The sequence below is a fragment of the Cherax quadricarinatus genome, chromosome 24 (genome assembly GCF_038502225.1).
Source record: "Cherax quadricarinatus isolate ZL_2023a chromosome 24, ASM3850222v1, whole genome shotgun sequence".
NCBI lineage: Eukaryota > Metazoa > Arthropoda > Malacostraca > Decapoda > Parastacidae > Cherax > Cherax quadricarinatus.
Window position 1 is genome coordinate 11899890 of NC_091315.1, and position 16850 is coordinate 11916739.

The 16850-nt window shown below is 42.4% G+C and overlaps 1 protein-coding gene across 4 annotated transcripts in view; it reads right to left on the minus strand.

Annotated features, from left to right (window-relative positions):
- jbug (filamin-type immunoglobulin domains fbug) overlaps positions 1-16850 on the minus strand; it is a 495234-nt gene that overhangs the window by 334157 nt on the left and 144227 nt on the right. For all 4 annotated transcript variants that reach the window (XM_070088188.1, XM_070088189.1, XM_070088185.1 and 1 more), the window contains 3 exons: positions 6396-6526; positions 5738-5951; positions 2430-2547 (listed from right to left, as the gene is read on the minus strand). In XM_070088188.1, coding sequence (XP_069944289.1) covers positions 2430-2547; positions 5738-5951; positions 6396-6526 — 463 coding nt within the window. The remainder of the gene's footprint in view (positions 1-2429; positions 2548-5737; positions 5952-6395; positions 6527-16850) is intronic.

The window sequence follows — 16850 nt, forward strand, 5'->3', positions numbered from 1 at the left end:
AAAGAGCAGCTGTGACAACTCCCACTTTGTGTGTGATTCTTTATCTTTTAACTCCACGCCTCTTGCCAAGACCCTCGCATTTACTTCTCTTACAACCCCATCTATAAATATATTAAACAACCACGGTGACATCACACATCCTTGTCTAAGGCCTACTTTTACTGGGAAAAAATTTCCCTCTTTCCTACATACTCTAACTTGAGCCTCACTATCCTCGTAAAAACTCTTCACTGCTTTCAGTAACCTACCTCCTACACCATACACTTGCAACATCTGCCACATTGCCCCCCTATCCACCCTGTCATACGCCTTTTCCAAATCCATAAATGCCACAAAGACCTCTTTAGCCTTATCTAAATACTGTTCACTTATATGTTTCACTGTAAACACCTGGTCCACACACCCCCTACCTTTCCTAAAGCCTCCTTGTTCATCTGCTATCCTATTCTCCGTCTTACTCTTAATTCTTTCAATTATAACTCTACCATACACTTTACCAGGTACACTCAACAGACTTATCCCCCTATAATTTTTGCACTCTCTTTTATCCCCTTTGCCTTTATACAAAGGAACTATGCATGCTCTCTGCCAATCCCTAGGTACCTTACCTTCTTCCATACATTTATTAAATAATTGCACCAACCACTCCAAAACTATATCCCCACCTGCTTTTAACATTTCTATCTTTATCCCATCAATCCCGGCTGCCTTACCCCCTTTCATTTTACCTACTGCCTCACGAACTTCCCCCACACTCACAACTGGCTCTTCCTCACTCCTACAAGATGTTATTCCTCCTTGCCCTATACACGAAATCACAGCTTCCCTATCTTCATCAACATTTAACAATTCCTCAAAATATTCCTTCCATCTTCCCAATACCTCTAACTCTCCATTTAATAACTCTCCTCTCCTATTTTTAACTGACAAATCCATTTGTTCTCTAGGCTTTCTTAACTTGTTAATCTCACTCCAAAACTTTTTCTTATTTTCAACAAAATTTGTTGATAACATCTCACCCACTCTCTCATTTGCTCTCTTTTTACATTGCTTCACCACTCTCTTAACTTCTCTCTTTTTCTCCATATACTCTTCCCTCCTTGCATCACTTCTACTTTGTAAAAACTTCTCATATGCTAACTTTTTCTCCCTTACTACTCTCTTTACATCATCATTCCACCAATCGCTCCTCTTCCCTCCTGCACCCACTTTCCTGTAACCACAAACTTCTGCTGAACACTCTAACACTACATTTTTAAACCTACCCCATACCTCTTCGACCCCATTGCCTATGCTCTCATTAGCCCATCTATCCTCCAATAGCTGTTTATATCTTACCCTAACTGCCTCCTCTTTTAGTTTATAAACCTTCACCTCTCTCTTCCCTGATGCTTCTATTCTCCTTGTATCCCATCTACCTTTTACTCTCAGTGTAGCTACAACTAGAAAGTGATCTGATATATCTGTGGCCCCTCTATAAACATGTACATCCTGAAGTCTACTCAACAGTCTTTTATCTACCAATACATAATCCAACAAACTACTGTCATTTCGCCCTACATCATATCGTGTATACTTATTTATCCTCTTTTTCTTAAAATATGTATTACCTATAACTAAACCCCTTTCTATACAAAGTTCAATCAAAGGGCTCCCATTATCATTTACACCTGGTACCCCAAACTTACCTACCACACCCTCTCTAAAAATTTCTCCTACTTTAGCATTCAAGTCCCCTACCACAATTACTCTCTCACTTGGTTCAAAGGCTCCTATACATTCACTATACATTCCTATACATATATATATATATATATATATATATATATATATATATATATATATATATATATATATATATATATATGGAAAACATTGTTTTGAAGAAAAATAATCTCTGTAAAAAAAATCGGACTACCAAAGTTATAAGAACAACAAAATATCAGAATTAAGTCGGTTGACCAAAAGGGAAAATAACAGGAAGGTCAGACTACCTCAGAGAAACAACGGCAAGGTCAAATTATATCATGTGTACAAGGTCAAGCTTCCTCGCTGGTATGATACAAGAACTACACTACCTCGCTGGCATGATACAAGAACTACACTACCTCGCTGGCATGATACAAGAACTACACTACCTCGCTGGCATGATACAAGAACTACACTACCTCGCTGGTATGATACAAGAACTACACTACCTCGCTGGCATGATACAAGAACTACGCTACCTCGCTGGTATGATACAAGAACTACGCTACCTCGCTGGTATGATACAAGAACTACACTACCTCGCTGGTATGATACAAGAACTACACTACCTCGCTGGCATGATACAAGAACTACACTACCTCGCTGGTATGATACAAGAACTACACTACCTCGCTGGTATGATACAAGAACTACACTACCTCGCAAGAGAAAGCACATACCTAACTGAAGGTTGGACTCCCAGTTCTTGGGGTCTGAGTTGAGGTTCTTGTAGCCAGGGACTGGTCCACCCAGCTGCTTCACCAGCCTCGTCAGGTTGAGCCCGTCGTTCCAGTCACTCTGTAAGAGACAGTGGTCAAGTTTACATGATGGAACACTATAGTGGGCACATCCACTTATTCTCATTCTGTATATTAACCCATTGTACAAGCAAACGGAAGTCTTCGCTTCAATGACACTGACTGCGAGAGTAATCCATCTGATAATAGTTACTAGAGTGATTTCTCAGTTCCCTGACAATATGAGAAATAACGGAACGCTGGAGAATTTACTATTTTATCGCAGTGGTTACTTTGTATATTGTGATATCACCTGTTTACTGTGATCATATTGTATACACTGTATAATATAATGACAGTGCTTAAGTTTTTGTTCCATTCATCCTTCAAGCTTAGTATCTGTTCATTATATGATGAACCTAGAGGAACTAACATATACAAGTATTTTAATGTTTTTGGCAGAGTAATAATTCACATTTTAATGGAAAAACTGGTTTTAGTTGAATCAATGAAAACAGTAAACTTGTATGTACTGAACTGCATAAAATACAACACGGTTTTGACGTTATAAATCAGTCTCACAGTGTCTGTGAGACTACTGAAGTGCTAGACTGTGTTGAGTTCCTCACGGTGACACTGACTTGTGTGAACACACTTACCGTCAAGTTCCTAATCTTACACACACTTACCGTCAAGTTCCTAATCTTACACACACTTACCGTCAAGTTCCTAATCTTACACACACTTACCGTCAAGTTCCTAATCTTACACACACTTACCGTCAAGTTCCTAATCTTACACACACTTACCGTCAAGTTCCTAATCTTACACACACTTACCGTCAAGTTCCTAATCTTACACACACTTACCGTCAAGTTCCTAATCTTACACACACTTACCGTCAAGTTCCTAATCTTACACACACTTACCGTCAAGTTCCTAATCTTACACACACTTACCGTCAAGTTCCTAATCTTACACACACTTACCGTCAAGTTCCTAATCTTACACACACTTACCGTGAAGTTCCTAATCTTACACACACTTACCGTGAAGTTCCTAATCTTACACACACTTACCGTGATGTTCGTAATCTTACACACACACACACTTACCGTGAAGCTCCTAATCTTACACACACTTACCGTCAAGTTCCTAATCTTACACACACTTACCGTGAAGTTCCTAATCTTACACACACTTACCGTCAAGTTCCTAATCTTACACACACTTACCGTGAAGTTCGTAATCTTACACACACACACACACTTACCGTGAAGCTCCTAATCTTACACACACTTACCGTCAAGTTCCTAATCTTACACACACTTACCGTGAAGTTCCTAATCTTACACACACTTACCGTGAAGTTCCTAATCTTACACACACTTACCGTGATGTTCGTAATCTTACACACACACACACTTACCGTGAAGCTCCTAATCTTACACACACTTACCGTCAAGTTCCTAATCTTACACACACTTACCGTGAAGTTCCTAATCTTACACACACTTACCGTGAAGTTCCTAATCTTACACACACTTACCGTGATGTTCGTAATCTTACACACACACACACTTACCGTGAAGCTCCTAATCTTACACACACTTACCGTCAAGTTCCGAATCTTACACACACACACACACACACACACACACACACACACACACACACTTACCGTGAAGCTCCTAATCTTACACACACTTACCGTGAAGTTCCTAATCTTATACACACTTACCGTGATGTTCGTAATCTTACACACACTTACCGTGAAGTTCCTAATCTTACACACACTTATCGTGAAGTTCCTAATCTTACACACACTTACCGTGAAGTTCCTAATCTTACACACACTTACCGTGAAGTTCCTAATCTTACACACACTTACCGTGAAGTTCCTAATCTTACACTTACCGTGAAGTTCCTAATCTTACACACACTTACCGTGAAGTTCCTAATCTTACACTTACCGTAAAGTTCCGAATCTTACACACACTTACCGTGAAGTTCCTAATCTTACACACACTTACCGTGAAGTTCCTAATCTTACACACACTTACCGTCAAGTTCCTAATCTTACACACACTTACCGTCAAGTTCCTAATCTTACACACACTTACCGTCAAGTTCCTAATCTTACACACACTTACCGTGAAGTTCCTAATCTTACACACACTTACCGTGAAGTTCCTAATCTTACACACACTTACCGTGATGTTCGTAATCTTACACACACACACACACTTACCGTGAAGCTCCTAATCTTACACACACTTACCGTCAAGTTCCTAATCTTACACACACTTACCGTCAAGTTCCTAATCTTACACACACTTACCGTGAAGTTCCTAATCTTACACACACTTACCGTGAAGTTCCTAATCTTACACACACTTACCGTGATGTTCGTAATCTTACACACACACACACACTTACCGTGAAGCTCCTAATCTTACACACACTTACCGTCAAGTTCCTAATCTTACACACACTTACCGTGAAGTTCCTAATCTTACACACACTTACCGTGAAGTTCCTAATCTTACACACACTTACCGTGATGTTCGTAATCTTACACACACACACACACTTACCGTGAAGCTCCTAATCTTACACACACTTACCGTCAAGTTCCTAATCTTACACACACTTACCGTGAAGTTCCTAATCTTACACACACTTACCGTGAAGTTCCTAATCTTACACACACTTACCGTGAAGTTCCTAATCTTACACACACTTACCGTGAAGTTCCTAATCTTACACACACTTACCGTGAAGTTCCTAATCTTACACACACTTACCGTGAAGTTCCTAATCTTACACACACTTACCGTGAAGTCCTAATCTTACACACACTTACCGTGAAGTTCCGAATCTTACACACACTTACCGTGAAGTCCTAATCTTACACACACTTACCGTGAAGTTCCGAATCTTACACACACTTACCGTGAAGTTCCGAATCTTACACACACTTACCGTGAAGTTCCTAATCTTACACACACTTACCGTGAAGTTCCTAATCTTACACACACTTACCGTAAAGTTCCTAATCTTACGCACACTTACCATGAAGTTCCTAATCTTACACACACTTACCGTAAAGTTCCGAATCTTACACACACTTACCGTGAAGTTCCGAATCTTACACACACTTACCGTGAAGTTCCGAATCTTACACACACCGTGAAGTTCCGAATCTTACACACACTTACCGTGAAGTTCCGAATCTTGCACACACTTACCGTGAAGTTCCTAATCTTTCTGTCAGGCAGCTGTTTCTGCACCCAGTTGAGGGTGGCTTTGTAGCCTGGCCCGCCCTCCTTCATGAAGTACGAGAGGTAGGTCATGCCAGAGAGGTCGTCCAGGTAGGGAGAGGCCAGGATCTCTGGGTCAAGCACCATAGGGATGTTGAACTCTGCTCTGGCGATCTCCATGGCATTCTTGCAGTTTTCAACCCTGCAACCACAACACACTTAGCTTAAACCAGTCGTATTACTACGACCACATTAGCTTACAAGATGCAAACCAACCACGTGGGAAGCTGAATGATAGCTCTAGGCCTTTCGTGTTCCAATCAACACATCAGAAGTTTACAATGTTGCAGAAAAGAAGAGAGGGTCCAAGCAGATACGATCACAGGGAACGCCTTTGCTGGAGTGAGCAAAGGCGTTCCCTGTGGTAGTATCTGCTTGAACCTCCTTCTCTTTTCTGCATTACTGCAAGCTCCTGATATATTCATTGCAACACGTAAGGTTTGGAGCTATCACTCAACTCCCCCCCCCCCAGGTTGGTTTGCATCTTGTACCCCTTGTTCACAATATTTGCATACTTTAAATCTATATGTGCAAATGTTAAGTGTTATATCGTTATAAGTAGTCAGAGATGAGAGGTGGTACTAACGAGTTACGAGGGTTGAGATTCCTCCAGTTAGTGTGGAGCCCAGGCTTGCAATAGTCCAGCAGAGCGCTCAGGTACACTCCACTATTCCAGTCTGACGTGAAGTTTTGAATGCGACAGTCTGGTAACACTGCCTGCAACACCACAACCACGTGTTAGCAACAATGTGTATTTCATATATAAATTAATTCAGACTTACATAAAATGGGACAGCAGAACGTGGTATCCTTCGTCAAATATACGGAAAGAGCGTAGTGACTCTGTAGTGATACTGGTCCTGTGGGGAGCAGCAGCAGGATAATACTGCACCACCTCTCGTGGCCCTTAACAACAACAACAGTTTGGTGTGTGTCATGGGCCCCAACACATGGTGTGTGATTCTCTCCTACTATATCCATTTATCAGTGATGCAGATTACATGGTGAGTTTAAATATGTGGCCTGTAGTTATAACTTTTCTCTTGACATATGCAAGACATCACCATCCCTGTAGAAGCCGTTATTAGATGTACTAGTCATTATATTTTGTTGTTGCAGAAGTACTATGAAGATTCTATGTTCAATAAAGCCTAGAGATAAGGCCTGTGTTTCTATCACAACAATTTATTGAACATAGAATCCTGGGCTACCTGGTGGTGATCCTGCGCTAGACTACATCACAACATGGAGCGTTTACTGAAACCTGAGAGGCTAGACTGTGACCCCAGCTTATCAACGGCTGCTCAGGAATGGAAGCACTGGTTTAAGACTTTCGAAAACTTCTTGGGAGCCCTTCCTAAAGAAGATCTAGATAAACTAAGTCTGCTCATCAATTTTGTGTCACCTAAGATATACGAGGCTATTTCTGAGTGTAATACCTACGAAGATGCTATCAAAACCCTCAAGTCTCAGTATATTAAACCTACAAATGAAATCTTTGCACGCTATCGCCTTGCAACTCGCCGCCAGCAGATTGATGAATCCTTAGAGGAATACTTTCAAGCACTGAAAATTTTAGGTAAGGACTGTCACTTCCAAGCAGTGACAGCTGCTCAGTATTGTGAAGAGTCCATCAGGGATGCTTTTATCAGTGGCCTGCAATCACCAATAATAAGGCAGCGTTTATTGGAGAATAAAACTCTCGACTTAGCCGCTGCCTTTGACCAGGCAAGAGCTCTAGATTCAGCCCAGAAGAATTCTGAAGTATACAGTACCACTCAGCCTTCTCGAGTGGTAAGTGCTGCAATTCCTGACCAAGACTCTTGCAATGAAGTTACTGTGGAACCTGCCTCAGTGACAGCAGCAGCAGGTACGGTGTGTTTCTTTTGTGGTTTTTCAAGACATCCACGTCCAAAGTGTCCTGCTCGTGAAGCAATGTGCCATAAATGCCACAAGAAAGGTCACTTTGCTAAAGTATGTCGTGCTAAGGCATCAACAAGAGCTAGTGCCTCCACACATTCCAGTGATCATGCGACTCTAGCAACAGTGACTTCTGCGGCTACTCCAAATTCACTGTCAAAGGCAGTTGTGAAAGTATTCATCAAAGGAACAGAAGTAGATGGTCTTATTGATAGTGGCAGCTCAGAGAGTTTCATCAACCTTGACTTAGTTAAACGGCTCTCCTTGACTCTACATCACTCATCAGGTACCGTATCCATGGCATCAACATCTCTCTCTATTCAGACCTTAGGGTTTTGTAAGGTAAATCTCAGAGTTAATGGAAAGGATTATCAAGATGTACATTTAGCTATTCTGCCACAACTGTGCTCTGATGTTATCCTTGGTCAGGACTTTCAGAAGCTGCATGGTAGTGTCACCTTAACATATGGAGGTGAACTGCCTCCTCTTGTTGTCTGTGGACTTAGCACTTTAAGGGTAGACCCACCAAAGCTGTTTGCAAATCTTACCGCGGATTGCCATCCTATATCAGCTAAGTCACGCCGCTATTCTTATGAGGATCGGATGTTCATTGAGAAAGAAACTCAGAGGCTGCTGAAGGAGGGTATTATAGAACCGAGTGATTCCCCTTGGCGTGCACAGGTTGTTGTTGTTAAAGATGGTTATAGGAAACGGAGACTGGCTATCGATTACTCTGAGACAATCAACAAATTTACACTTCTTGATGGGTACCCTCTACCTCGAATTGACGATACAGTGAACAAAATTGCTCAGTACTATGTGTTTAGCACAATTGATCTACAGAGTGCCTATCATCAAGTCCCTATAAGGAATGAAGATAAACCATACACAGCGTTTCAGGCTAGTGATGGCCTGTATCAGTTTACCAGAGTCCCTTTTGGAGTCACCAATGGGGTAGCCTGCTTCCAACGAATTATGGATTCACTCATTCAGGAAGAGCAACTCATGGGAACTTACGCGTATTTAGATAATGTTACCATTTGTGGCAAGACCCAGGAGGAACATGATGCAAACCTTGATAAGTTTTTGGAAGCCGCCAAGAAGAAAAATATCAGTTACAATGAGGAAAAGTGCACTTTTTCAACTAAAAGGCTTAGCATCCTTGGTTATGTAGTGGAAGGAGGTTCAATATTCCCAGACCCTGAACGACTACGACCTCTACGGGAACTTCCAATGCCTCAAGACAAAAAGTCACTCCGAAGAACTCTTGGTCTCTTTGCTTATTACTCACAATGGATCTACAACTATTCAAGTAAAGTCCGCCCATTGAGTGCTACCACATTTCCTGTGACAAAGGAAGCAGAAGCCGCTTTCCATACTCTCAAACAGGACATTGAAAACTCAGTAGTTCAAGCCATTGATGAGTCCCTACCATTCGAAGTGGAAACGGATGCATCTGACATTGCCATTGCTGCAGTCTTATCTCAGGCAGGACGACCAGTAGCCTTCTTTTCGAGAACTTTTCAAGGATCAGAGAAATGTTATGCTGCTGTAGAAAAGGAAGCCCAGGCCATCATAGAAGCAGTTCGCCACTGGAGGCATTATTTAACTGGTAGACATTTCACCATAAGGACTGACCAACGGTCCGTGATGTATATGTTCGACAAGAAGCACAAAAGTAGGATAAAGAATGACAAGATATTACGCTGGAGGATGGAACTATCGTGTTATGACTTTGATATTCTGTACCGACCGGGTCAAGAGAACATCTCACCTGATGCATTCTCTAGGTCCCACTGTGGAGCAGCATGTCATGATTTGCAATCACTCTCAGCTCTCCACAAGGCTTTGTGTCACCCAGGAGTTACACGCCTGTACCATTTTGTCAAATCAAAGAACATGCCCTACTCAGTGGAAGATGTGCGACAAGTGATCAGAGCATGCAGAGTATGTGCAGAGTGCAAGCCAAACTTTCATCAGCCAGAGAAGACTCATCTCATAAAATCCACCCAGCCTTTCGAAAGATTGAATATAGATTTCAAAGGACCTCTACCAAGCACAAATCAGAATAGGTATTTCCTTAACATAGTAGATGAATATTCAAGGTTTCCCTTTGTATTCCCCTGTGCAAATATGGCTGCTTCAACTGTTATTAGTTGTCTTTCACAGTTGTTCTCTATTTTTGGTATGCCAGCTTATATCCATTCAGACAGGGGATCCTCGTTCATGAGTAACGAACTTCAGGAGTTTTTGGCTAGCAAAGGTATTGCCTGCAGCAGAACAACAAGCTACAACCCTCAAGGCAATGGTCAAGTGGAGCGGTTCAATGGTACTATATGGAAGGCAGTTACAATGACATTGAAGTCGCGCAATCTACCTATTCAACACTGGCAAACTGTCCTACCTGATGCTCTTCACTCTATTAGATCACTGCTGTGCACAGCTACTAATGCAACCCCTCATGAAAGACTCCTCAACTATTCACGTCGTTCCTCTACGGGAGCCTCCGTGCCCACTTGGTTATGTCATCCTGGACCCGTTCTCCTGAAGAGTCACCGTAGGATGAACAAGACGGATCCTTTAGTGGAAGAGGTAGAGCTCCTGCAAGCTAATCCACATTACGCCCACATTCGCTACCAAAATGGTGAAGAGACTACAGTATCTACAAGACATTTAGCCCCAGTTGAAATCCCAATTAGTGTGGAATCTCAAGATACACCAATAGATGTGAAAGATGCTTCGTTTTCTCCTGGAAAGCCCCTTGAGACTACCCCTATGGAAATAGAGGATTCTGCTCCAGCAGTTAATCAAACCCCGCTGGAAAATATCGAACCTGGTGAAGAGGCTCAAGGGCTACGAAGGTCGGGACGTGTACGTCGCCCACCTAACAGTTTGGGAGATTACTGTCTCTGATATTTTAGAAGGGGGAGATTGTAGTGATACTGGTCCTGTGGGGAGCAGCAACAGGATAATACTGCACCACCTCTCGTGGCCCTTAACAACAACAACAGTTTGGTGTGTGTCATGGGCCCCAACACATGGTGTGTGATTCTCTCCTACTATATCCATTTATCAGTGATGCAGATTACATGGTGAGTTTAAATATGTGGCCTGTAGTTATAACTTTTCTCTTGACATATGCAAGACATCACCATCCCTGTTGAAGCCGTTATTAGATGTACTAGTCATTATATTTTGTTGTTGCAGAAGTACTATGAAGATTCTATGTTCAATAAAGCCTAGAGATAAGGCCTGTGTTTCTATCACAACAGACTCCATACACACTGATGAGCACCACACAAGTGAAACAACTCAAATTTGTGTGAAAAGTGTTTGCAAGTCTCCTAGCACCTCCTGTTGCCCCTGCTTACCTAGAATTGCTTATAATCATACCTGGATAACCATAATTTTTAAAGGGATGGACCGGTAAGCCAGCGGAAGACTTGGTCACATGACCCAAAGCTCCAGCTCCAGGTCATAGTAATAATAATATATTTTTATTTACCACAGGTACATGTACAGTCCTAGCTGACATCAATGACATACTACTATATAGGAAGCCGCTTGTTATGCAGAGCAATTTGGGCAAATTAGGTCAGTTTTGTCCCAGGATGCGACCCACACCAGTCGACTAACACCCAGGTACCCATTTTACTGATGGGGAACATAGACAACAGGTGTAAAGAAACACTCCCAATGTTTCTACTCTGGCTGGGAATCGAACCCAGGCCCTCGCCGTGTGAAGCGAGAGCGTTAGCCACCAGGCGTCAGGAAACACTTGTCCTGTTTCCTGACAAACTTTACCAATCACCCTGCGTACCTATCGGTAAATTGAGAGTAGGAATCGAGTGTTGTGGGTTTCATTTTAAGTGAGGACCTAATTACCTCAATGAAAATAAGCAACACCTTTGGGTTAGCCTGGGTTATTACCTTTCCTGGCTTTTTAACCCAAGTAAAGGCTTTCTAGGTTAAACCTTCCTAAAAAGCTAACACTCTCTGTCATACTCATCTAGCAGTAGGTAGGTACCGGAGTTAGTATACTGCTGTAGGTGGGATAGTGAAAATGTTAGAATAACAATAAGTGCCATAAAATTCACTAGTCTGCCATGCACTGGACCTTCTTACAGAAAACCAGGGCTGACACCCCTAACTTAAGTAATTAAGTTTATTTCAGCACAGGTACACAGAAGTACAATTATCACATTGTGTAAATTGCCATTGAGCTCCTTAAATCTTGTACCCCAGAATGCGACCCACACTAGTCGACTAACACCCAGGTACCTACTTGCTTGCTAGGTAAACGGGGACAACAGGTGTAAGGAAACACGCCCAGTGTTGCCACCCTTAAGAACATAAGAAAGAAGGAACACTGTAGCAGGCCTACTGGTCCATACGAGGCAAGTCCAAGTCTCCTACCGGCTTAAGCCAATGACCCAACCTAGTCAGGTCAGGTCACATTCACTTAAAGAAGGAGCACGGCATCAGACCTAGTAGCCCAAAGCATACCACGGACGGGAATATCGCGGGTTCTGTCCCCGCCCGTGGTATGGTTTGTTTGCAATCGTGTCATTACGATTTCGTGAGTCTAGTAGCACAAACTAGTCAGGTCCAACTCACACCCACCCACACCCATTCCTGTATTTATTTAACTTTTTTTAAAAATAATACACAACATTTTTCGCTTCTATGAGGTACTCGGGAGTTTGTTCCACTCATCCACAACTCTATTACCAAACCAGTGCTTTCCTATATCCTTCCTGAATCTGAATTTTTCCAACTTAAAACCATTGCTGCGAGTCCTGTCTTGGCTAGATATTTTTGGCATGCTGTTTACATCCCCTATATTTATTCCTGCTTTCCATTTATACACTTCAATCATATCCCCCTAAATCTACCGCCTTTCTAGAGAGTGCAGATTCAGGGCCCTTAGTCTATCCTAATAGGAAAAATTTCTGGTACGTTGGATCAACTTTGTCATCCTCTTTTGTACGTTTTCCAGAGCATTTATATCTATTCTGTAATACGGTGACCAGAACTGTGCAGCATAATCTAAATAAGAACATAAGAACGAAGGAAGACTGCAGCAGGCCTACTGGCCCATGCGAGGCAGGTCCAAGTTTCCTACCAGCTTAAGCCAATGCACCCAAACTAGTCAGGTCAGGTCACCTTGACTTAAGGGAGGAACACGGCAACCGACCTGGTAGCACAAGCTATCAGGTCCAACTCACACCCACCCACATCCACTCATGTATTTATCCAACCTATTTTTAAAGCTACACAACGTTCTGGCCTCTATAACTGTACTTGGGAGTTTGTTCCACTCATCCACAACTCTATTACCAAACCAGTACTTTCCTATATCCTTCCTGAATCTGAATTTTTCCAACTTAAAACCATTGCTGCGAGTCCTGTCAAGGCTAGATATTTTCAGCACACTACTTACATCCCCTTTATTTATTCCTGTCTTCCATTTATACACCTCAATCATATCCCTCCTAATTCTACGTCTTTCTAGAGAGTGCAGATTCAGGGCCCTTAGTCTATCCGCATAGGGAAGGTTTCTGATACATGGGATCAACTTTGTCATCCTCCTTTGTACATTTTCCAGAGCATTTATATCCAGTCTGTAATACGGTGACCAAAACTGTGCAGCATAATCTAAATGAGGCCTAACCAAGCATGTATAGAGTTGAAGAACAACCTGAGGACTCCTATTATTTATGCTTCTTGATATGAAGCCAAGGATTCTATTAGCTTTATTGCAAACACTTATGCACTGTTGTCTTGGTTTCAGATTACTGCTAACCAGAACTCCTAAATCTTTTTCGCAATCCGTAATATTAAGATCCACATTATTTAGTTTATATGGGGCATGGTTATTGTCCTGTCCAACATTTAGAACTTTGCATTTGTCTATATTAAACTGCATCTGCCACCTCTCCGACCACTGCATCAGTCTATTCAAATCTTCCTGGAGTGCTCTAATGTCCTCGTCAGAATGAATTCGACGGCCTATTTTGGTGTCATCGGCAAACTTGCTGATGTCGCTCTTTATGCCCTCATCTATGTCGTTTATGTATATTGTGAACAGCAGGGGGCCCAACACTGACCCCTGTGGAACACCGCTCGTGACGCTCCCCCACTCTTATTTCTCCCCATTTAGGCAAATTTTCTGCTGCCTATCTGTCAACCATGTCTCTATCCAGGAAAAAAATCTCATTCTGTGTGCTTTAATTTTACTCAATAGTCTGATGTAAGACTTTCTCAAAAGCCTTACTGAAGTCCATATACACAATATCATATTCATTATCATGATCAACCTCCTCAAATACCTTAGTATAAAAAATTAATACATTCGTAAGGCAGGAACGCCCCTTTGTAAAACCATGCTGAGATTCGTTGATTAATTTGTGCTTTTCAAGGTGGCTACGAACTGCCTCGGCAATTATTGATTCCATAAATTTTCCCACTATGGAGGTTAGGATTATTGGTCTATAGTTCGAAGCTAAGGACCTGTCACCTGTTTTGAAAATAGGTATCACATTTGCCATTTTCCACTTATCTGGCACCATGCCAGTTTGTAGTGATATGTTGAAAAGATTAGCCAAAGGTGTGCTAAGCTCCTCTTTGCATTCCTTTAGAACCCTTGCATACAGTTCATCAGGGCCTGGGGATTTGTTAGGTTTTAATTTATCTATTTGTCTAAGGACCATGTCACTTGTGACCCTAATAGTGCACAGTTTATTATCGTCCTGTTCTACATAATTTATTATTTCTGAAATATCGCTAGTATCTTCTTGTGTAACAACTGAGAGGAAGTGTTAAAAATTCTACACATTTCCTTATTATTGTCGGTGAGCTGACCCGAGAAACTTTTGAGTGGGCCTATCTTGTCCCTAATCTTACTTCTGTATACCTGAAAGAATCCTGTTGGGTTAGTCTTCGATTCTCTTGCAGCTTTAACCTCATAATCTCTCTTTGCTTCTCTTATTCCCTATTTTATTTCTCTCTTTAACTGAATATATTGATTTCTTAATTGCCCATCTCCTCTTCTCATTTGCCTATATATGCCTCTCCTGCTGAGGATCGAACCGCGGACACTTAGCGTGCGAAGCAAGAGCGCTAACTACCAGGCCACGGGACACCATGAAGACACTGCAGTGGATTCGAAACAGATCACTACTCTCCTAACTCAACAATAAGTAGGATAGTGGTACAGGTGGATGCAGCAACGGTGGTCAGAATATACCAGCCACTAACTAACATGTGTTGGAAACAGCTGACAGCCGACCATCAGGCAGACAGACCTGTAGAACACAACGCCTGGTACACCTCTCTCACCACCAGTCAACCTACTTAACAACCTCCATAAACAACCACCAACTACACACACACAATCTTACAAATGACTTTAGAACCTAACCTGGTGAACTCTAGGATGAGCCACCACCTGCACCTGGTGAACACCAGAAGAACCACCACCTGCAGCTGAACTCTAGGATGAGCCACCACCTGCACCTGGTGAACTCTGGTGCAGGTGGATGTTATGGGTAACTCAAGGTTGCTAAAACAGTCATATTAAGTAGGTGAGAGGTGCTCACACTATATATAATCTATGTCTGGACAACTTATACCTTTCTGGAGATCAACTCTGATTTTATCTCATTCTACAAACACTGTTATGATCCTTAGGACTTGAGCGCATGATGATGACGATGACGATGACGATGACGATGATGATGACGATGACGATGACGATGACGATGACGATGACGATGACGATGACGATGACGATGACGATGACGATGATGATGATGATGATGATGATGATGATGATGATGATGATGATGATGATGATGATGAAATCTGGTAAGAAAATGAACGCTGACTGTGTGGGTATTGTTAGAGTATGGACAGTGTTGGATACCTTGTGCCTGGCCTCCGTGCTGTCGACATTACATCTGTGAGGTTAACAAAGGTTGTGTTAGTGCCAGGTCTGTGCCTGCTGGAGGTCTGTACTCAGCACAAGTCTGGCAACTTCTCGCAGGTACAAACCTCAAGATTGAAAGAGTTGATGCTGTATTTGAACACTGAGCCTGATGAAGCTCTTCATCAATCTTAGATATAGGATAAAAGAGGCACTTTTAGTTGAGCCAGTGGAAGGAGTGAAGCAGTAGCAGACGTGACCATATGTGGGCGGAGCCCACTAGTGAACCAAGATTCCACTGTGTTACTGTGTCAGACAACAACCCTTAAATCTAAGTGATATAATACCAACTAGTCGGTGAATAAGACGCATGTGTCCCGCCCCCTTGTGACCTCATCTGATGCATACCTTCATTTCTTCCACTGACTCCAAGTCTCTGTGTTGATGGAATGTTGAGTGGAAGTAGCGAGGGAGAAAATGACGGAGTATGATACAATAAGAACGATGGCTGATTTATATCCTACTGTTCGTACTGAAAACCAGGTGCAGATCAGGTGCCAGGAGCTAGAACCTACGTGAAGGAACCTCGAGACAAATCCTGGGAGAAAAGTACTAGGTGCTGCAAGTCAAGTTAACTGCTGGGTCAGGCAGGCAGGCAGGCAGGCAGACAGGCACTTGGCATACCTCATCTTCACTGAGTTTCTCCCCAACTGTAAATGCAAATGCAGAGTGCGGTAGACGGGGTGGGGGAGGGTAGGTGCCAGTCACTTCACCTAGGAAGCAACAGCTCCTATCCTCCGTTAGGTGATAATTGCAAACCTCAACAGGTACACTCCCTCCTTCACTCACGCTAAGTCTATTCTCGCCACATACTGTACTGCAACACACCGTCATTAAAAAAATAATAATGACTGTAGGTGTAAAATCGATCTAGTACTAGTGATGGCGGGAGGAATACACCGTCACCAAACCATTCCTTGTTAGGCAACAATCGCGAGCGAGCGACAAAAGGTGCAAAATAACCACATGGGGAGTTGAATGATAGCTTGAGGCCTTTCCTGTTGCTATCAACACATCAAGAGCTTGAAATTTTGCAGAAATACTGTAGGAAATCCTGGCAGATTCCTTCAGGGGAACGGCTCTCTCGGGATTTCCTACGCTATTTCTGCAACACTGCAAGCTTCTGATGTGTTG